Source organism: Cyprinodon tularosa, unplaced genomic scaffold (assembly GCF_016077235.1).
Source record: "Cyprinodon tularosa strain WSP-4 unplaced genomic scaffold, ASM1607723v1 ctg539, whole genome shotgun sequence".
Lineage (NCBI taxonomy): Eukaryota > Metazoa > Chordata > Actinopteri > Cyprinodontiformes > Cyprinodontidae > Cyprinodon > Cyprinodon tularosa.
This window is the reverse complement of record NW_024039273.1, coordinates 866,153-889,536: the sequence shown is the minus strand read 5'-3', so window position 1 is coordinate 889,536 and position 23,384 is coordinate 866,153. Positions and strand designations below refer to the sequence as shown.

The 23,384-nt window shown below is 48.1% G+C and overlaps 1 protein-coding gene across 3 annotated transcripts in view; it reads left to right on the top strand.

Moving 5' to 3' along the window:
* Nucleotides 1-23,384, top strand: part of sgsm2 (small G protein signaling modulator 2) — a 149,250-nt gene that overhangs the window by 60,449 nt on the left and 65,417 nt on the right. For all 3 annotated transcript variants that reach the window (XM_038304626.1, XM_038304627.1, XM_038304628.1), the window contains exon 3: nucleotides 17,428-17,596. In XM_038304626.1, the coding sequence (XP_038160554.1) occupies nucleotides 17,428-17,596 (169 nt within the window). The remainder of the gene's footprint in view (nucleotides 1-17,427; nucleotides 17,597-23,384) is intronic.

Sequence of the window (23,384 nt, the reverse complement as noted above, 5' to 3'; positions counted from 1 at the left end):
TCCAGTGAAAGGAACTCTGAATGCTTCAGCATACCAAGACATTTTGGACAATTCCATGCTCCCAACTTTGTGGGAACAGTTTGGAGCTGGCCCCTTCCTCTTCCAACATGACTGTGCACCAGTGCACAAAGCAAGGTCCATAAAGACATGGATGACAGAGTCTGGTGTGGATGAACTTGACTGGCCTGCACAGAGTCCTGACCTCAACCCGATAGAACACCTTTGGGATTAATTAGAGCGGAGACTGAGAGCCAGGCCTTCTCGTCCAACATCAGTGTGCGACCTCACAAATGCGCTTCTGGAAGAATGGTCAAAAATTCCCATAAACACACTCCTAAACCTTGTGGACAGCCTTCCCAGAAGAGTTGAAGCTGTTCTAGCTGCAAAGGGTGGACCGACGTCATATTGAACCCTATGGATTAGGAACGGGATGTCACTTAAGCTCATATGTGAGTCAAGGCAGGTGAGCAAATACTTTTGGCAATATAGTGTATCTGGATCATTTGTTTGAAGGTACGGAGTTTATCACATTCGCTAGATTAAATTTGCAATATGGCATTAACAAAAATAAATTCTTAGAATATGAGCAAATCAAAGCTATAATTAGAAATAAATTTAAGCATATTGATGGAGGTTTAATAATTCCAACTAAAATATCAGAGTTTCTAGAGTTAACCCCCCCCAAACTACTGTCTAAGTTATACAGGACACTGACTAAACTGGATGATACAATATCTCTTCCTATTACTAAATGGGAGGAGGATTTATCAGTCAGCTTTGAACAAAACATCTGGGCTCAGATATGTCTAAGAACTTTTAACATGACCAGAAACCCCAATTTACAATTAATACAATACAAAATCCTCCACAGAGTGCACTATACAGGTCAAAGATTATTCAAGATGGGTTTTGCGCAATCTAACATCTGTCCACAGTGCACAGGCAATCGACTTGATAATTATTTTCACGCGCTATGGTTATGCACGCCGGTTCAGAGATTCTGGGTACAGGTATGTAAGGATCTATCACTGTGCCTGGGTTGTAAAATCCTAATTTCCCCTTCAGTTTGCTTGCTGGGTGACTTTGAGGGAAGCTCTATGGGAAAAAAATCGGTTTGCTTGGCATTCACTGCATTATGTATCGCAAAGAAAACTATCCTCATGAATTGGAAGAGTAAGGATAAACTCAACATCAATCAGTACAGAGATCTGTTGTTGGATCATATTAATCTTGAGACAGCATCTGCATCCCCATCAGACCGATCTCTCTGGGCTCCCTTGATCGGCTCCATCACTTAGTGTAGTGGGGGGCTATGGGGTGCGTCTTGTGGGGCGCGGGGGCTAGTTCGGGGGTCCTTGGGTCCTGGGGGCTCGGGGGGGTGCTCGGAGCGGGGTGCCTGGCGGGTCTGGCCCGGGGGACTGTTGCCCCCGTCGGGGCGGGGGTCTGGGGCGCCGCGGGGGGGTCCTGCGGCGGCCGCGTGCGGTGCTCTTGGGGGGTTCCGTGGTGGCGGACGTGGGCTACTGGCCTGGTGGCTGTGCTGCTGCTGGGTGGGGCTGGGCGCCGGGCATCGGTTCTTTTGTGGTGCTGGCCGGGGTGCTTCTGCTCTGCGGGGCGTCAGGGCGTGCCTCGTCTTCCGGTGCCGGGTTTCGGTGGTTGGCCGTGGTGCTTGCCGTGGTTGCGTCGTCCGGGGGGGGGCGTGGGTGGTCGCGCCTGTGGCCGGGGTTCGTGTGTGTCTGTTGTGGGCGGGTTGCGGGCGTCGGGGGTCCCTTTGGAGTGCCCCCGGGTCGGGGTGTGGCTTCGCTCTGTTGGGGCGGGTGCCGGTGACGCGTGGTGCGGTGCATCGTGCGCGGCTTGGGAGTGGAGGGTTGCTCGGTGTTTGGCGGCGGGGGGGGGGACGGGCCGTGGCCGGCGTGGCCGTCCTCCTCTCGGCGGCCTGTGGGCGGTGCGGGGCCGGAGCGGGGTGGGTCGTGCTGCTTTCGCGCCGGGCGCGGCGGGGGTGGTGGGGGTCGCGTCTGCTGCTTTCTTTTTGCTGCTTGTGCCGGCTTCTGGCGGCTGGGGCGGCCTTGCTGCTCTGGCTCTCTGGCGTGCGCCGGGTGGGGCTGCTCTGTCCTTTGCTTTGCCTTGCGGCTGTGTTTGCTGTGGTCGGTGGGGGCGGGGTGGTTTCGTTGTGTTTTTGGGTGGGGGAGTCCGCCTGGGGGCTTGGTTGGTGCCGTCGGTTCGTCCTTGTCGGCCTTCCGGTGTTGTTTCTGTTGGGGCTGCTCGGGCCCCCGCATGCCGGCGGTGCGCTGCCGGGGGGATTCCTGTTCGGCGGGCTTGCCTGTCTCCTGGGAGGGCAGGCATGTTGACTTTTCTGGGGAGGAGCATCTGGGTGGAGGGGTCCTCGTGGTGTGGCGGTGGGTGTTGGGCACTGGCTTGTTTGCGGCCGTTCTTCTCCGGTGAGGGGGAGAATATTATAATTTTTTTGTTTTTGTTTTTGTTTGTTTTTTGTGTGGGAGGGGGTGTGTGGGCGGGGGGATCGGGGCTTGGAGTGGGGCTCGGGATTTGCGCTTAGCTGTGTTGTGTGGCTTTCTTCTTCTTCGGATTGGTGCTGTGGGACCGGTGTTGGGGGGAGTCGTTCGGGGGCCGGGGTCGGGGTGGGGGTGCTGGCGCCGGTGCCGGGGGTTTTTGGGCATTGCCCGGCCCTACTGCGGGGTGGGTCTGGGGTGGCTCCTTGGGCCTGGGATCCCTGGGGCGCATTGCCCTTGGGCGGGGTCCCCGGTGGGGGTTCGGGGGTTCGGGTTCTGTGGGGAGTGCTGCTTGGGTTCTGGGCCGGTGTACGCCTGGCTGTCTGTCCCTGCTGCCACGGCCTCTGGTGTGCCGGGGTGCCTCGGGGCCTGCTGGGCTGGGGGGGGGCATGGACATTAACACCTATGGCAAGTGCTTACCCCCTCACGGGTTGGGGGAAGGGGAGGGAGGGGGAGTAGGTATGATCTCGGCCTGGATGTCTTCTGTCGCTTGTGTGGTGAGTAGCTTGATTGTTATTGTAGGGGAGGGATTACATCTCCGGAGGGGGGGTGGGGGGTGGTGATAGAGAGAAGAAGATCTTTGAAGGGCTTTGGGTCTGGCTCCCTGTCTTGGTCCTGGTCCGTGCTGCCCCCTGGTGGGGCTTCGTCCGGGGTGGGGGCTCTGCGTGTTGCGCGTTGGCTGGCCGGCTGGGATTGTCCCTTCCCTTATTCATTTATTTATTTATTATTATTATTTTTTTTCTTATCTTCCTTTTATATTTTTTTATTTATTTATTTATTTATTTATTTTTTTTTATTATTATTTTTTTTTATTTAATTTATTTATTTATTTTTTTTAATTTTATTTATTTATCTACTTATTTATTTATTTATTTTTTTTATTATTATTATTTTTTTGGATGGACAGGACGGGGGGGGGTGGTGGAGTCGGCTCCGTGCCCGGCTGGCTGGTGGGTCCTGCTGCCGGTCCCGTGCCCCCGGGCTATGGGGGGCTCCTTCTCTGGGGGGGCTCTCGGGGAACGGGGGTCCCTATTGGAGTCAGCGGGGGAGCTGGCTCCCTGGGAGTGCAGCAGGCACCCCAGTCCTTTGCTCCCCATCCCCGAAATCCTCCCTCTGCCTGCTCCATCACTCGGCCACACATGTAGGTTTTTGGGGAGGGGGTCGTTACTGGAGGGCCACACCTTCTGATGACGTCCCCCACCCCAATTTTATTTTGCATTTTAGACACTTCCATCTACATCATTTTCACAACACACATCTATGTAGGGCATTTTCGGGGGGTGGGGGTCAGGGCCACCGGGGGGGGGGCTTATTTTATGGGCCTCACCACGGTCGGCCTCCTCCATCCCCTCTCGCATCTAGACATTGAGGGTTGAGGGTTGTCGAAGGGGGAGGGTGTGCTGGCACCGTCTATCTCCTGGAGGGGGGGTGGAGTGTGCCGGACACCCCCTCTTGGTACTCCCAGTTTTAATTGCATCTGAGAGCAACACGCAACAACACCACATTCGAGCGGGCGCAGTGAGGATCGGGGTCTTCTCACACCCCTGTTCTCCGGCTGCCGCCTGGAGTCTGGGGCCTGGAGGAAGAGCGGGCCACCTGGTCCGTGGTTTTGGCTTGGGCTGGCTGCGGGGCCTAGGTGGCCTGCTGGTGGCGGGGCTGTCACCTCTGCTCTCCCCAAAGAAGGTTGGATGGAGGGGCATGAAGTGCCTGGTTGAAGGTTTTTTTTTTTTTTTTTTCGGGGGGGGGGGGGGGGGCGGTTCTGGTTGGGTGGCCGGCGCGGGATGGGTGGGCCCCGGTCCCGGGGGGGGGCTCTTGCGGGGGGTGGTCCGGTCCGTGTGCGGGGTGGGGGACCGGGCTTGAAGCAGGAAAGAGATGGGTTGGTGTGGCGGTGTCGCCGCTCCCCTCCCCTCACATCCGGATTTTAGGTTCACTTATGGGGTCATCCGATAGTCCCGGGACCGACCACCGGTGTCACCGGGTTTTTGGTCCTGGTATTATTGGATGTGAGTGTTATGTGTGAATGTGTGTCTGCGTTGTTATTTTCTTTATTTATTATTATTATTATTTTATTCAATTTTTTTTTTTTTTTTTTTTTTTTCCTGTGGTACGAGTGGGGGCACTAGGGAGGGAAGGCATGATTGAGATGGTGTGTTTTTTTTTTTTCTTTCCCAGGTTGGGGTCTCAACCGCACCCTCTCCCAAATACATCTCAAGTCTCCGCTAAGTGCGGAGCCCATTCCCCCCGTCCTGCTCTCCCTCCGCTGGCTGGCGTCGGGGCTCACCGGTGCACTGTTGGAGCTGGGGGTGGATGCCCGGGGGACTGCTGGCTCATTCCTGGCGGCCTCTCCACTGGCCCCGGCCGGCCGGGGCTTTGCTGGGGCTCCTGTCTGGGGGTGGGGTGCCCTTGGGGCCTCGGATCCCTGGGGCCTGGGACTGGATCCGCTTCGGGGTGGGGCTGGGTGTTGTTCGGGGATTTTCGGGGTCGGTGCCGGTGCCTTCGCTACGATGCCGGTTCCTGGGCGGTGTTTCTTTCCTATGCCGGTTCTGTGGTATCGGTTCGGGGAGGGGGGGAGCTGCGCGGCATGGTGGGGTGCGGGTCTTGGGTCCTGTTTTGGGCTCCGGTTTTTCCACTCGCACTTCTCCTCTTGCCTATTTATTTTAATTGTAATTATTAATTAATTTATTTATTTACCTATTTATTAGTTTTTTTTTTTTTTTTTTTTTTTTTTTTTTTTTCTCTTCCTCGGTGGGGGGGAGCGGTTGCGGGCGGGTCGGTGTCTGGTGTCCGCTGTCGCATTGTGGGGGCCCCTTTTTTTTTTTTTTTTTTCTCTTTTTTTCTTTGGGGGTTTGGCATGTCTGTTTTCTCGGGGGGCAGGCGGGCCTGCTGGGTGGGGGTCCTGCTGGCGGCGCGCCGCTGGTGTGTGGGGGTCCGGGCGGCTCCGGCGGGGGTAGTGTTGGGGGGCCGGTCTGGGCGGGCTGGCTGCGCTGGCTAGGTATTCGGGTGGGTTTTTCCTCCTGGAGGCATGGCGGGGCTGCTCTGTTCCCACTGATCGCGGCGGGTGGGGCTGCGGGGCGGGTGGGGGCCTGGGGTGGCTATGACCGGCGCGTGGTGGGGGGCCGGGGCGGCGGAGCTGCTCTGGCCGCGTGTCGGGGCCTGGTGCGGGCTGCGGGGGGGGGTGGCGGACGTGGCTGGGCTGCTTTGGCATCGTCCGGTGGGGGGGGCGGCGCGGTTCGCTCCGCTCTGGCTTTGTGCTGCCCCTCGGGCTGCTGGGGGGGGTGGTTGCGCCGGCTGCGGTCTGCTCCTCTTGCGGTTTTGCGCCGGGCGGCTTTTCTGCTCTCGGGCTGATTCTGTGCGCGGTGTGTTTCGTTGCGCGCTGTTGGCATCGGTCTTGGTGGGGTGGGGCTGCGCTTTTGGCCGGGGGGGCGTTTTGGGGGGGGTCCCGCGGCGCTCGTGGCCGGTTCGCGGCGGATGCGCATGGGCCCCGGCCGGGGGCGGGGCCGTCTTAGTGTTTTCCTGGGTGGTGCGGTCGCGGTGGGTGTTGCGGCCGGTCGCCGGGGCTTGGTGCGGGGGGGCGGGGCGTGTTTCGGTGCTCTGTGGGGCTGGGGCGTTTCGGTCGGCGCCGTGGGGGGGCTGGTGTTCGGCGCCGGCCGGCTGCCGGCGGGGCCCGCGGACTCGTCCCCGCGGCTCCCCGGGGCGCCGGCATGGCGGTGGCTGGGGTCTTCCTCGTGGCTGTCTCTCCTCCTGCCTTGGTGGGGTCTGATTTCCGGGGCTGGCCCCGCCTTGGTGCCTTCGCTTCTGGGGTCCCCTTGGGCGCCTGGGGCTTTGGGTCTCCCGGCGCTGGACTCAGTGCTCTGGGGGGTGTGCCTCTCCGGCTCTCCACAACCACTATTGAGCATTTTTTTCTATGGTTAAAACTTTACATGCACAAGTTCACCCTCACAAACAACTACAGGTGCTAGGCTTCAGGTACTTAGAGATTCACTTCCAAACAGAAACCCCACATTCATATCTTCAGGTAACACAGAGTACATGTCAGACTTAATAATATTACTTTAGTGATAGTTTCAAGGTGTTTGCTTTATTGTATATCTCGTACCATGTTTTTTGGTTGTGCTGTTCTTTTTTCTTTTTTTTTTTTTTTTTTTTTTCCATCTCATTACAGGTGTTGAAGCAGACTGAAAATGTTTTGTCATTGTCTCCTTCCTATCTCCTCTTTCTTTCATCTTTTGTCCTGTTTTTTTTCTTTTTCTTTTTCCTTCTTCTTCTTCTGTTTTTCTGCTCTACTTACATTGCAGTGTCCATATGAACTGTAAAACTCCCTGCATAATTATAATAAAGCAATTTATATACATGAAACAAGTGGAGCGGTATGGCAATTGCGATACCGCTACACTTGTGAAAGTAAAATCTGTTGGGCTCCTTTTGGCATCAAGACAATTATTCTTATTGCCACCTTGCCAGACAGGACACTGTAAAAAAAAGAAAAAAAAAAAAAAAAAAAAAAAAAAAAAAAAAAAAAAAAGCTTTCTGGATGGGAAGCGAAATTCCTTTAAACCAGGAAAAGAACCTCCAGTGAGTTTTTTTCTTCTTCCAGAATTGGCGGTTTGTAATAAGCCTGTAGAACCTGAGGTGAAGATACGAGCCGTGTGCATTTTAAGCAACGTTGATGGATGCGAGGAGTTTGTTTCACCTTTAGGGCATCAAGCAGCGACATGTTCACCATTAGATTACCCGCCTCCACATATCACTGCAGCCATAAATAATTTCACATGTAAATTCTCACATTCCAACACAAATCAACAAACACCGATCGTACAAACTCTGCTGAGACGCTCCTCTGCCCGCCAGCTGGTACGGCCTACGGTGGCGGCATTATTACAGTCATCAGTCAGAGCTACAACCCCGCTTCTCATGGATAATCTCATAATGTAGCCATAGCTGTCATGTTTATGAATAACAGTAGATTATGTGTTTCCCTCTTACTGTACAAACACAGATTTCTGTTTAATCCGTTAAGAAGCAGCAGCCTAAAATAAGAGGAAAGACTCTGGGTAACATTTGATACGTTTGGTCATCAAAATAAAACGTCTTTAGGCGGGGGAGACCACCTATAGCGGCACAAATAAAAAAACAGGTAACAAAAAGTTAAGATTACTGTAATTAAGTTTGACCCCCAAACCTCAGAGACACTGGTTAGGTTGACCAGATTTGGGTTTCTGAAAAGGAGGACAATTTGTTATTTAGGAGAGGGATAGCGGTTACTCAAACTCAGCCGTCAGCTCCGGGACTGGTCCAGGGCAGGGAGCCAACCGGAGACGGAGCGACCAAACACATTCCAGTGACGGTATGCTTCCCCCCTCCTGCCTTACCGGGTTGGGTTTGTTGGCTCTGTTCCCCGTCTGCCGGGGTTGCCGGACCAGTCCTGGAGATGACTGATCGGTTCGAGTGCCCAGTGTGTTTCGACTACGTGCCACCAATCACATCGTGAAGTTTGCAGACGACACCACGGTGGTGGGCCCCATCTGAGACGGAATGCTTCCAAAGGCTGGTTAAAGAACACATCGTCTCCAGTCTGCCGCCAACATTCCACCCGTTCCAGTTCGCCTACCGACGGAACCGCTCCACTGAGGACGCCATCTCTGCTGCTCTCCACCTGAGCCTGGCACACCTGGAGGAGAAGAACACCCACGATGGATGCTGTTCCTGGACTTCAGTTCAGCTTTCAGCACCATCATCCCACAGCATCTGATGGGCAAACTGGAACAGCTGGGCTTCAATACACCCCTCTGCTATTGGCTGCTAGACTTCCTCACCAACAGACCTCAGTCAGTCTGGGTCGGACAGAACGCCTCTGATGTCATCAGTCTAAGCCCCTCCCCTACCCGGCTGTAGTCGACCAAAATCCTGAACAATTTTGAAATCCCCCGGACATATTTTTAGGTGTGAATGTGCGGAAATAAGAGGACGTCTGGTCACTCTAACACTGGTGAACATGTGGGGAATGTTGAAATGAGATAGTGGACTCTGCTAATGACCCGGGGGCTCTGAGCAGACTCTGACTGATGAGGAGGGTGATTTTAAAGAAACTCATGGTAAATAACACCTTGCAGAGGTTCCCAAAAGGCTCATTTTCACTGTTTCTACCTGGAAATTAAGCCTCTTTCCTACTGAAAATAGCAGCTTTACAAAGGTTTTTATTTTTGGCCACCTTCCCACTGGTAAAAAAAAATGCCGGTGACACCATCATGCTGGGTTAGTGTTGATGATGTCATCAGTGTGACAGAAATCAGGGAAGTAAACAATGGAAAGCAACATGTAATGAAGCCAGGGCGTAGTCAGTGTGCTTTATTGTTTCTCTCTATTATCTGTCTGAATCCCTCCCACCAGAGCTGCTCCATGTTTATCCAATGGAAACAGAGTTGATTCTGCTTGTTAGATCAGAAGCGATGGGCGCGGTGTGTTGACATCGGTATGTTGCGTTCAGTGGCATCATGTAATTTAGCGGGTCAACCTGGCTCTGGTGTTTTCATAGCGTGCCGATCAGAGCTGAGGAGATTTTAATGCGGGTCGCTTGCTGACTCGTTTGACCTGAGTAGACACGTGTCAGTGAGCTGTTCCCACTGCCACTAAAAGCCCATTGTTCCAAGGTTTAAACTAGTTTCCCGGCCAGTGGGAAAGGGGTTTCCTTTAGGTCGTGATTCAGCGCAAAGGTCTGGTTTTCCTTGTTTGATGTTTCATGGAATTCTAATGAATGAGTTGTACGCAGTTAGCATTCATCCACTGATAACCGTGGTCCTTTCAAGGGCCTTGCAATTATAAAGTCTATCCCAGCATCCAAGTTGTACGTCGGTGAAGCGACCTCGCTCTTAAAATTCTATACAACTGCCTCTTAATAATCTTTGGACCAATAGAGGAGAGATCTAAAGTTAGCACACAGCTTCAGTCGCTTCAGCTAGTAACCACTGATCAGGCCCCAAATCTAGGTGTTGTACTGGATTCAGACTTGAACCTCCAAAAGCATTTAAAGACAATTACAAGGTGGGCTTTCTATCACCTGAAGAACATTTCCAGGATTAAAGGAGTAATGTCTCAGCATGATCTGGAAAAACTAATCCATGCGTTTATTTTTAGTCGAATTGATTACTGCAACGGTGTTTTCACAGGTCTGCCTAAAAAGTGGATCAGACAGCTGCAGCTGATCCAGAACGCTGCTGCCCGTGTCCTCACTAAGACCAAGAAAGTAGAGCACATCACCCCAGTTCTAAAGTCCTTCCACTGGCTGCCTGTATCTCAGAGAACAGACTTTAAAATCCTTCTGTTAGTCTATAAATCTCTGAATGGCTTAGCACCTAAATGCATCACAGACTTGCTATCAGTGTATCAACCCTCCAGACCATTCAGGTCTTCTGGCTCCAGCCTGCTCTGCAGACCTAGAACCAGAACTAAACATGGAGAAGCAGCATTTAGTTCCTATGCTCCACTTATCTGGAACAAACTTCCAGAAAACTGGAAAAGTGCGGAAAGTGTTTAGGATTGCCTACGACTGTTCTAGTTAAACAGTTCAACTAAAACATATTTTCTTTAGTCCAACTGTTTTTAATCTTCTTTTTTTGTTTCTGCATTTTTTTTTTTTTTTTTTTTTTTTTTTTTTTGTATTTTTTCCTACTTGCTTTGATTCTGTTTTATCTTCCTGTATTTTAATCATGTAAAGCGCTTTGCGTTGTCTTTGTACTGAATTGTGCTATACAAATAAATTTGCCTTGCCTAGCCTTGCCCTTAATAATGTGAAATTCCTTGAAACATCCAACACTTCTCAGAATCGACAAATCAACTTACATACCCCACCCCACCTCCTCAATCTCACCATTCCCCCCCCCCACCATATTTGTTCTTAGAAAGGAAAGTTGTGACTCTGTGTTCTATGGAAGATTATGTTGTAGTATTTTCTGCAAAGGTTACCACCCTCACCTCCCATTTTCCCCCCCCCCCCCCCCAAGCGTCCCCCTCCCACCCCCAGTCGGCATCCACTTTTGTGCGATAGAGAAAAATGATGTAAGATATTAGTCCCCCCCGGCCCGGTTCACCTCCACGCCCACTTCAGTTCCCCCCCCCCCCCCTGTCCGCCCCCTTACCCCATCCTCTCTCTCTTTCCTCCCCTTACCCCTCGTCGCTCCCCAGTGGCCTCCCCGCCCCTAAAATGTCACACCCGCTCCCCCTCCCCCCCCCCCCCCCCCACACTTACCCCCCAACGTCCGCTCCCTCCCCCCTCCCACCCTTATCTTTTCTAGAAAAAAAATCACTTATTTAAATTTTAATTTTTTTCCGTGAGGACAGTTTGTTCAGTTTGTGTTTTACTGGTTTATTTGGAGGAAATCTTACTGATTGAATAAATTTCATACGAGCTAAAAATGAACCAGCTATTGGCAACATCAGGTTTGTGATCAGCGCCGCCGAGTTTTCCTGACGGTTTCAGGCCGAGCAGCAGACAGGCTGTGCTGCAGAATTAGCTTAGTCCTCATAATTACAGTTAATGATCTCAGTGGAGAGCTGCAGGACTAACTGCCTGTAGCTCATGGATGCCATGCCTCAGCGCTTCAGAACACAATTATTGATGATTCACAATAACAATAAATTATTTAGAGGGAAAAATCTGGCTTTATATCTGGAATTGTTCTTGTGAAGAATATGAGAGCACGTTTGATTTATTATCACTATCACTCTGCAATGAAATGTAGATAAAAGTGCAGCATTTCTTTGCTGTTTAACCAATGCTGCGCTCCCTCTGCTCTGCTGGTCCCACTTATGTCAACATTGTGCATTTATTTGTTCGCGTCTTCCTGCTCTTCTCAGAATGAAGCCGATCATGTGCATATTACATGGGGTCTGATGATTCATTAGAGCCACAGAAACCCAGAACATGAATTAGTGAGAGAGTGGAGGGAGAAAGAGGAGCGGCTGCAGCTTCTGCCTTGGAGAGCTGCTTGCATCCTGCTTGGTTCTGGTGTTTCCCTAGAAACAGCCGTGCCCTAATGTACCACCGAAGCCTCCTCCTCAACTTACATTTCCCTGCCTGGTCACTGATCCTACACCGCCCTGGTCTGATAGGGAGAGGAAGACTTTAGACACAAACAACGGACACATTCTAATAGATTGCCTTCCATAACATTTTATTGCCGCTCTTGTAGTTCTATAACCTAAAATAGATCTTGCTGTGTGTCGCAACTGATGTTAGACGAGGAGCTCTGGCTCCCTGATCGAATTCATCCCTCTGTTTTCTGACGGGCAAGGGTGAAACTTTGTGATAAAAGTTGGTGGGGGCGCTCTAAGGGTGGGGGCGCTCTAAGGGTGGGGGCGCTCTAAGGGTGGGGGCTGATGGACCTACAGTTACTCCACCTGATTGCTTTCAATAAGGTTGTATTTTCCAAAAATGAGCTTAAACATATTTATTGAAAGCTTTCCTATTGTACAAAAGATACACTGACATTCATATTTATAGGTTCTTAGACAGATGCCTTCTAGTGCAGAGGACTTCAACAGGGGGTCCGCGGCCCCTAGGGGGTTCAAAGAGGTACTGCATGGGGGTCACGAAGGTTTTGGTTGATTCTACTTTTTTTTATATTCCCCCTGGAATTTTTCCCACTAATTGAAATGTCTTTAAATCCACATTAACATGAATCCAACAGACTGTAGTAGGGATGGGACGAGTTATGAAAACCGTCCGAACCGTTCGGTTCGACTGTCTCGGTTCGGTTCGCGTGTGTTTCGTTCGGTTCATGCGCTGCTCCTTTTTCTCATAGAGGAAGCGTTTACACTCCAGAGCAGAAGGTGGCGGTACTGCGACCAAAGCCAACCACCAGTAGTAAACAAGAAGAAGAAGAAGCGAAGCAGCGTAGCCGGGTTATAGCAGGGGGAAAAAATCAGTTGTTGTGGAGAATTGTGTGGGTATGGCGAGTGGGAAAGAACAGGAGTTGGAAGACGCGCCAGCAGCGCTTTATAGGTCTGCTGTATGGGACCACTTTGCATTGAGAGTGACCTACGATGACGGCGGGAAGAAAGCTGTGGATAAAAGTGCAACAGTGTGCAAGCATTGTGCAACACGTTTTGTTAATGCTAACAGCAACATGTCACGCTAACCCCGAAATCCCTCATACTCTATCAGCGCTCCGCCCCGCTGCGCTCCAGACCGGCTGCTCAAAGCAAAGCCTACAGCCTCCACTGTGGCTCCCGTCCGCTCCGCTCTGAGTTCCTTAGAAATGGTAGAGGGCATGCGCCAGATGATTAAATTCAAAGCAGCAAAACATGCGGAAACGATCCAGGGTTTCTGCGGATCATTAAAAATAATTACAAACCATTATTTTTTGGGGGATTTTTTCATTAATTTCATAAAGTTTTATGGGATTTCGGGGTAACAATCAACATGTATCGAACCGAACCGAAAACCGTGACCAGAAACGATCCCGCCTCGAACGTGGATTTTTGAAATCGTTTCCACCCCTAGACTGTATGTTAAACAGAATAAAATGAGCATCCTACCTTCCTCCTCATACCATCCTCCCCTATCCCCCATGACCCAACCCCTCGTCCCCCACCCTCCCCTCTCCACCATACCTCCTTGTGCCCCGTTTACATTCACCCCACAACCCCCCCATCGACCCCCCCCCCCCCCCCCCCCCCCCCCCTCCAAATGCCCAACGAACTCTCTCTTTACTCGCATCTCGCCCAGGAGGTGGACTCCCCCTACCTCTCCCCCTCCCCCACGCTTCCCCCATCACCCCCTCCCCACAGTGCCCCCCCCCATATGCCAGCCCCCCCCCCCCCCCAACTCCCCCCCCACAGGCCCCCCCCCCCAGTTTGATAGATTACATTACAATATATATCCCCCCCCCCCAGAGATAGAGAGAGAGATTCTTACGCGCCCATCTCGCCATCAGTTTGGGGTCCTTGGCCTGAAAATGTTGAAGACTCCTGAGCTACTTCATTATTTATAAAATGACGAATCCATCCATCATCCATCCATCATCCATCCATCCATATTTTTCTGGATGATGGATGTGATGGATTATGCATTATGTATGGTATGGACTGGAATGGGCTGTATGTTACATTCCCATTCCTTCATTCATTCATAATATGTAGGGATGGATGGAGGATGGCTGGATGGCCCAGAATGGCCCCCCCAATACATGGATGGAGGGATGGATGGATGGATTGATGAAAGGATGGATGATGGCTGGATGGATGGATGGATGATGGATGGATGAAGGATTGGATTTAATTGATTTGATTTCTTTCATTAATTCTTTAAATAATGAATTAAGTTAATCATTCATTTATACCCCCCCCCCCCCCCCCCCCCCCCCACCTTCATCATTTCCCCCATTCCCCCCCCCCATTCATCCCTACTCTACTCAACCTAAACCTTTAACTTTTATCACCCACTTTTCTAAACCATCTACAGGTGGTTTCAGGTCTCCCAGCAGCCTGGATGTTTTAAGGCCTGAGATCTTATTCATGTTTTCCCTTAATTCTCTAAATCATCCCCATCCACCCCCCCCACCCCACAAAACCCCCCCCCACTGAGATCACTGGTTTGTTCATTCGGCCCCAGCCTGAGTCTTCTTGGTCCAGGGACAGTGTTGTCCACACAGAAGTTAATGTAAATGTGTATGACCAGTCTGATGATAATTTGATGTCCACACCAACACACCCCCCCCCCCCCCCCCCCCCCACGACTCCCCCCCCACCCGCCCCCCCCCGCGCCCCCCCCCCCCCCCGCCCGCCCCCCCCCCCCCCCCCCCCCTACCCATTACTCAGCTGTTGGAGAAGAAAAGGAAACAGTCACTCTAGTGCTTTCCACAGACCTCCTTACTGTGCATCTCACAGCTGGCTCTCTGCGCACCAGGGGTTCGTACAGTAGATCCAGTGTTGTGTTGTCTCTGGTCTGGCAGTGGACCTACTGGGTGAACGTGTGAAGGGTGGAGGACAGGGAGACATGGTTGAAGTCCCCAGAGATCAGAAAAAGAGCCTGTGGATGCTGTGGTTGGAGTCTGCTGGTGGTAGCATGCAGAATATAACACACTGTTGCCTGCATGCATGTGGGGACAGTGGAGTGAAAAAAAGGAAGGAACCTCCAGCAGAAGGAGAACCAGGCTCAGTGGGAGCGGGCCAGAGCTCTTTTCCTACCCCAGTTCCACTGTTGACCCAATAAAAGAGGAAGGACCAGGAGCTATGAGCTAAACTGTGATGCAACCACATAAAGAGGCCTGCTGTGTCAGCTGGGTTAAGAAACAAGATCAAAGTAAACCATTTTCTACTGACTTTAATTATTTCATAAGACTCTTTATGCTTTGAGACCTAATTGAAAAGTTTTCTTTCATTTGCAGAGAGGGTCTGGGTTTTTTTATGGATCTTACCCACAGATCCTCATCAACATCATAACATCCTGTAGGAAGCAGAGAGGCTTTCTGAAGTCATAAAACCTACAAATATTGTTGAAAATAATAAGTACTAAAATCGATAAAGCTCTCTATCATCCAGCGTTACGCAGAGGGCTGCTGTCTGGTTTCTATTTCATTTTAACCCTCGGAAGATGCGGCAGCGTTTATAAGAAGCCTGATGGGGTTTCCATGGTAACGGACGTCGTGTTCCATGAAAACGTCTCTTTCCTGGAAGCCTTTAAAGGTCCAAATGGCTGGGCGTTCCCCGAGTACCTGGGGGCCGCGTAAAACTCTACTGTTTCCAACTTAGCGCTTTAGTCGCTATATTTAGCCACTTTTCAGACCCCTCTAGCACTTTGATTTCTAAAAAGCTCCTAGCGCCAAATCTAGAGACTTTTTTCTGCTACTGGAGACTTTGGAGACAACATCTAAAAGCAGCGAACTCTGCTCTCCAGAGCGAGTAGATTGGTAACCCCGCCTCCTGCTCTCCTCTATCTTGTCTGCTGTCATGATTCATGCAGCTATTATTTCATCCAAATGAAAAATGGAGAACAGATAAGCAGATCATGGCTTGTCTACAGTGAAAAGAAGGACTGGGTTATTTACTTTGGCCTTTTTGGAAACACAGGAAGGAGCAATCAGCTAAGTGAGCTTAGTGCTTGGAAAAAATCTTTCATTCCTTTAGAGACAGCATGAAAAGTCAGCTGAGTACAAAACATAGAGAGGAAAACAAGAAGAAAAGGGACAAGAAGAGAGGGACACAACCTAGAACAGATAATGGATGTCTATTCTATTAACATTTCTACATCTGGAGAACGGGGCTGTTTGATGTGTTTTCTTATCTGTTCAGAGGGGCCCCCAGGCTATCTTTGCCTAGGGCCCCAAATTTCCTATATCCGCCCCTGATTACAGAGGAGGAAGGACAGCTGATTAGCCAGAGATGGGGGACCTGGATGCAACAAGTCAGCTATAGATCATGTGTTTATTCTGCCGAATCACTAAATCAGGTGACTCCAGTCTGCAGAGTGGATTTACCTGCACAGATTGACTCACCTGGTTCAGAGACTGAGCAGAACAAACACCTGATCTAGAGCTGACTTGTTGCCTCCAGGTCCCCCATCGCTGTGAAGGGCGAGTTGCCGCTGAACGTTTACTACTTATGAGTCCCAGTGAACCTCTGAGCAGCTGTTTCTCTGCCAAACTCTGTCCTCTAAAGTCTGGTTGATCCACATTAATGCCGGTTAGGCTGGACTTGGACTCCAGTTTGCTCTCCTCCTGTTAACTGGACTTTCTTCCTCATCAACCAGGAAGCATCACAAACAAAAATATTAACACAAACCTTTTCCTGCTGAGTTTTCCTGCTGGAGGAACAGAAGTCAATACAAACCGACTCCTTATTAAAGGTCTGTTTTCAGTCATGCAGGATTTCTAAAATCACTTTATTTCATTAAACTCCTCAATAATGAGGCTGAGAAGTTTCTGAAGTTAGATTGTGATGTCATATCTTTGTAAGCTTCTGATAGGTTAATTAGAGGAACACCTAGATGAAAACAGGGAAAAAATCAGGTTAATATCTAGAATAGTTCTGCTGGCATCGATTTCATATCTTCTTCTGACTGTCAGCGTCTTTCACTCCGTTTTTTTTTTTTATGTCAGCAGCAAAACCTTTTTTTCTGTTTCTCCAGCAATTTACTAAATGGCTTTTAAAATACATCATCTATTAATCAAATTTATATAAAAAGTATTTTGCATAATATTCATACAAACAGAAAGGAGTTGAGTGCTGCCAGGATAGGGCCTGATTGTGATGTTGACAGACGGCGTTAGCGCGGTCAGGCGTCAGTGAGGCTGTTTCAGTCGCTGAGGAGCAAAAAAAAAAAACTAGGGTTTGCAAACATTTGAGCCCAAAAAATCAACTTCTTAGTTATTTATGTGGAATTCAGACAAATGAGGAGCCTGATGGTCAAACCTTAACAAGATAAACTAAAGAAAGCTGGGATTCATTGGCGGTTCTAAACAGGGGCCAATGGGGGCCAGTGCCCCTGCAGATCATGACCTGGCCCCTGTTAGGGCCCCAGTACTGAAGAAATAACACTCAAAGAAATTATATTAAAACAATAAGGTGATAGCTTCAGTGGTATCGAGATAGGATCCCAGTTTTCATCTGCTAAATCTTTTTTTTCATAACAAATAAAATTTTAAGATTTTATAGAAAACGGTAATTTTTATTTAAATTAAGTCAAAAATATGTAAACCACTAATTAGACCTAATTGAATAGAAATTTCACTTCAGACAGCTAATCCCTTGCCCTGTTTTTTATTCCATGCTTTTCTGTTCCCCCATGAAAACATGCTGGCCCGTTCCTGGCCCCCTCTTGGCCCCCTGGTACATTTGGTCTAGAACCGCCCCTGCTGGTATTATTTCCTGTGTCTATCAGGCGCTGCTGCTCTCCAGTCTGTGTTTAATAAAGCTCCTGTCTCTCCAGCTGCCATCGAGGCCTGCCTGACTCACCTCCTGAAGAGACGAGCAGCCGGATTTCTCCGAAGCGACAAGATCGCCGCCCTCTTCACCAAGGTTGGCAAAGTGTACGACACGGCGGGGGATGTTTGTCAGAAGGTTCAGGAGCAGCTCCAACAGCAGGCGGGTCTCAACAGGTCGGTAGCACTGATACCTGATCACAGATTCATCCACAGACCTTTAGGCATTACTGCCTGGCCCATGGGCACGTGGCAGCGGAAGAAGCTGCAGCTGAACACTGATATGGATTAAATATAAAATATCTGATTTTATTCCTACAAGCACTGATTAATTGATTTATTTTTTACTTTAATAATAAAAATGACAGAGAATTCCTTTAAAAATGAGCTTTTATTTGAAACATCCCTCTTGGGAGGTGACCTTAATTTAAAGGCATATAAAGAAGTCATGTTTGACAGCAAACAGGCGATGGTCGGACGCAGCGGGACATATTATCAGTTATTAGCTGATATCAGCAGCTGTTACAGAATCCCAAAGAGCGGATCAGTCAGAAAACATAAATCACTTTAACAGAAAATAAAACGAACCAATCAGCCAGCCCTTCCTAGAACTATTTGACTAGAACAACTGTAGGCACTGATCTGTTAACGGCTCTATGATCAGCGTATGAATAAATATCTATATTTTTTATTTATAATAAAGTAAATTAATTAGCCTTGCTGCAAGAGCACCAGAATTAGCAAAGAGACTATTTTTCATCTGTTGACATATCTTAAAATTGTCTCCCTAAAAAAAAAAAAAAATTTTAAGACAACAGTAAACATTTTACAGTAAATAAAACAAAGATAAAAAGGAATAAAACAACACATTACAGAGTTCAAATTTGGCAGAATAGGGTTTTTAGGTAGATAAAAATGAGATAATGCATTAAAATAAACAGACTTACACTATATATATATATGTATATATATATATATATATATATATATATATATATATATATATATATATATAGATATACACACAGCAGAGACATATATTGTCATCATTGGTGAAAATATAGCAGCAAAGCATGAACAGTTAGCAAAGCGATGCACGGCTGGGATTTACGACCACCTGTTCTTATCTCTCTGTGGTTGGACCTTTCCAAACCGTCCCCAGCGTGCTGATAACTGAGCAGACTGGACTGTCTGCTTTTTTTAAGCTGAGCAGTTTGTCTACAGGTGAGATAAGCCTGGGGGCTGCAGCTACCAGCTCCCACAGAGGTGTGGGTTATTGTGTTTTGCTCTGTGGGTGTTTGTGTGGAATATGATGAGCTGCCTGATCTGCAGGCACTTAGCTACCAGCTGCGTTGTGAAGGGTCCCTTTAATGGAGCATTAGCCGGTGCCACATGGCTTCCACGTCCTCCAGGGCTGCAGCCAGATGAAGGACTGAGAGCTTTGGGTGTCAGGCTCACAGGCAGACCTCAGTGGCTGCAGCGCCGGACCCTCTGTGGCTCCTGAGGTAAAGAAGAGGATGTGGTTTTTAGAGAGAGGAGCTCCTGATGTGAATCAGCTCAGCAGGCGTCCTTCCGCAGCTTTCACATCCAGCAGGCTGTTTCTCCAGGCTGAGGCATGAACGCCTGCTAACGAGCGCAGCTTCGCTTTGCTCCGGTCACACCCTTCCTCCATACAGGCAGTCGAGCACACGCAGTCAGTCATGCTAACTCTTATCCTACTACCTCAGGGCGCTTTCACCCATTTACCCTGGTTTCCATGGTAATGCGGTCAGCTCCATTAGCAGCACAGAGGAGTAAAAACAAAGGCTTTGATGGGAGAGAAGAGCAAAGATTAGCAGAGGAAGGAAGCGGAATGTGATCAGTAGAGCCAGAGGTTTATGTTTGGGACATGGATGAAATTCAGTGTTTGTCTGCGTAAACCTGGCTGTGAAACCCTGCAACTAAACATCTCCGTTTTCATGTGTTTCTTTAGGGCGTATAGTGTCCTGTCACCACGGATTATATAGGTGCCTGATGTCCTGTATGAAAGACATCAGCAATTACCTTAAAGAGGCACCAGTTGTTGCAAATTAATCCTTAAAGGCTAGTCGCTCCCTTTCCAAACAGTATAAAGTCCACTATTCTGCAGTGAGAGCCATTTCTCATTAATAGAAAGGAAAACATTTAGTGCAGTTGCCGATATTACCGGCGATGGATGCAGATTCCAGCAAATATCAGATCAACAAAGCCCAGAGAAATAATTTTTTAAAAGCTAAAAATTTTACACTTAGCAGATGGATTTGGATAATTTAGTACATTTAATAAGAGCAAATAGAGACGCCTGGCTGTGGTCCAATCTGCACACCTACATGAAAACCCCAAAGCAGCTCCAACCAACCAAGAAGCTGGTTCCCTTCTAGGGTTGGGAACTGATAAGACTTTCACGATTCCGATTCCGTTATCGATTCTATGAAACGGTTCGATTCCTTATCGATTCCGTTTAATGAAAAACATTTCTGTACAATTTTGGGAAATAAACTCATCTCCCCCTGATTCAAATAAACATTCATTGCATACTTTGTTACATCCATTGCAATAGCTAGAATCATGTAAGAATTCCAGCTACCTGTAGTTCTAATTAAACATGCTAGCAATGAAGGGCTGGATTAACGAGAAAGGAACACTCCCTGAATAACCCCAAAGAGAGATAGGAAGCTGGTTTATTTCCAGAAATGGGATCTGATGTAGTAGGAACCATATTAAGCACAGCCAGTGACATAAACTAGCTACTAACCACCAGAGTTTCCTTCCATGGTGGTCGTAACTTTAGCTTCTGTCCGGAAGCATCAAAAACATGGCATTAGTTAAAACATAAGCCATATTGTGTGCGCAGGTGTTTCTGCATGTTGGATGTATTTCCTCATGCAGATGTAATTGCCACTTTGCATTGATTTCAAAGCGCCTTGTTGCCATCTTTCTCTCCCTTAAAATTAAGCCAAACTTTCGATCGCTTGACCAGATGGGACGCCATTTTTTTGTTTTGCTTTTCTAGACTTACGCCTGGTCCTGTCGTACTTCCTTACTGAATGCGGTAGGCGTAACTAGCATAAAAACGTGACGTAAGTCGTGCTGCCCAGCGCTAGGCTCTGGTGCTGCATGGATAGGACAAGAGAATCGTTAAACGAGCTGCAAACGGTGCCACGAAATTGGAACACATGGAACTGGTTCTGAACAGAAACCGATTTTCGATTCCATCCATATTCCCTTCACATGCTAATTTCTATTAGATAGAAAGCTGTATCTTCAATTCAATTCAGTTTATTTCTACAGCGCCAATTCACACTCAAGGCACTTTCCAGTTCACCAGATCATCCAGTCAGATTTATTCAAAGTTTTCTAAGGAAAACCAGCTGATTGCATCGACTCATTGACTCTTCAGCAATCCCTCACACTAAGCATGCTTGTAGCGACAGTGGAGAGGAAAAACTCCCTTTGAACAGGAAGAAACCTCTAGGTGAACCAGGCTCAGTGTGAGCGGCCATCTGCTGAGGCCCACTGGGGTTCAAGGAGACAGAAGCAGACATAGAAACACAAGCAGATGTTATTAAAAAGTGGTCAAAGAGGACAGGGTTGTGAGGAAATGCTGTTAATTTTTACGCTCAATGCCGTACTGTATGTGAGCACAAGGTCCAAAATATGAAGATGAGAATGTGTGTGACTACTCACATTTTGAACAAAGCCAGTCGAGTCTAAGATAGCATTAAGCTATAACCTTCAATGTCAGCATGGATGTTAAAATCCCCCACTATTATGACCCTTTCAGGATTCAGCACCAAATCAGAGAGGAATTTTGAAAAGTCATCTAAAAGTTCAGAGAAGGGACCTGGAGGACGATACAAAGTTACAAAAGGAAGAGGTTTTCCTGCTTTGCAATTTGGGATGATCTAAAAAATCATCTAAAAATATATAAATCAATATATTTTGAGATATTTAGATTTTATAATTTAATTTTTATTAGCTTTTTTATGCCTTAATCAAGTTCATTGGGTGGGTGGGGGCGGCACCCTAGCGCCCTCTATTGACCAGCTGCCACTGGGTTAGACTCAGCTTTTTTTGCTAATGTAAGGGGAGCACAATGCCAATTGTAAGCATTTGAAAATGGCGTCACATGTGTGAAAAATACACGTTAACGCTGTTTTTTCAGGGGGAAAGGCTTTACTCTTGTTAAATATAGTGGAATTAAAAAGGAGTGCCTTTACAATTTAAAATTTTTTGTTAAATTGCAATTATATTGTAAATGCATTTAATTGCAAAGCCGTATTTCCTTCCTCAGAAGACATTATTTCCTAAACAAAAGACCTGTTTGTCCCGGCGGCAGACTGCAACGCTTTTTTCATGCAGGTGCACAACACTGCCGTGGCCAGTGGGGGCGCCGTATGCAGAAACTGCGAAAAAATAAAATTAGGATTTGGTTTTGCAGTATGTGATTTTGTTTTGTAATCATTTTTTTTTTTTTTCCAGTTTTCTTGTTTTTTTTAAGAAATAACTATTTTTAGTGGAATAAAGGTTGAAACTATAACATTTAGCAATAATTGTTTTTTTTGTTTGTTTGTTTGTTTGTTTGCTTGGCTTTAAATGTTTTTGATGGGTTTTTTCTTGGGTTATAATCTAAAGCCAGTCAAGGGACAGTGACTGCTCTGTCTTACCTGCTGCATAACAGGAAGCAGGCAGAAAGTTTGGTTGTTTCATTCTTTTTAATCTCATCTCCCAGCTGAATATTGCTAACAAGTTATACAAGGTTCTTCCTCTTCTTTCACCAAACTGATCCATAGATAGATGTTCAGGTATGGACGAGGAAATGCTCTCGTTCCGGTTCCTCCTGCCTTTAACACCCACCATGGATTCCTCCCACACTGCAGGCATCCATCGTTTCTCTCTCACATCTTCCTCCTCGACGGCCTCTGAAGTGCTGAGCACACTTCCAGCGTTAGGGGACTGCAAGAATCGGGACTTAGCTGAAACCCTGCTGGCATACGAGCACACCCACATGCATGCATGTGCACGCACACTTACAGAGTGTCTGACATCGTGACTGCAGCAGCTCATTAGCTCGTGGAAGTCGGTGCGTGTTGGTGGATGTGTTCCTGTTCCAGGGCTGATCAAACTCCGTCTATAATCAAAGTCTTCATCTCCCAAACACAAAGGTCATCTGCTGACAAACTCCCAGCCGCTGATGTCTGGATGACACCACACATTGAGTGTGACAGGAAAGGGACACAGACAGGTTAATTATTGATGACTTCTGATGAAGTAAAGAGGTGATGGATGGCTATGCTGGCTCACACTGCCTCCTAATGGTCATAGACTAAATGTTCCCTCCTCCTCATCTTTGTGCTTATTTTCAGTGATAGATCAGCATATAGTAGATCAGTTTGATGACGTTATGGGACAACGTAATCCGTTTTATTGGTCAGATCTGAAAAGTTTGGCGTGCATTTATATTCAGCTCATCTGAGGCGTTTGAATCACCGTTCAATGCAGCACAGCACCAAGGCTTTTCCACAGGCTGACATGTTTACTGTAGTACTACACAGAGGCGTAGTCAGAACATTTTTGGAAGGGTGTCCAGGCAGTAACCAGTGTCTGGCCCCGATGAATGAGACATCAGAAGATCGTTGATGAGAACAATCCGTTGTTTTTCAAACCATGTCTCTCCCTATTGGCCAACGCTCAGACCAATGAGAGCCACTGACTGTGACGTAGGAAGCACGCAGTGGTGTCAAAAGTACACACATTTGTTACTTCAGTAGAAGTATAGATCCTGCAGTTTAAAAACACAAAAAGTTGAAGTATCAACTTGACCTCAAGTAAAAGTGAAAAAGTATGTGCTCCAAAAACTACTTAAAGTATAAAAGAATAAAGTAACCTTTAAAAAAAAAACAGCCAGATGCCACTTTATGAACTGAAAGCTCAATTTTTCAACTAT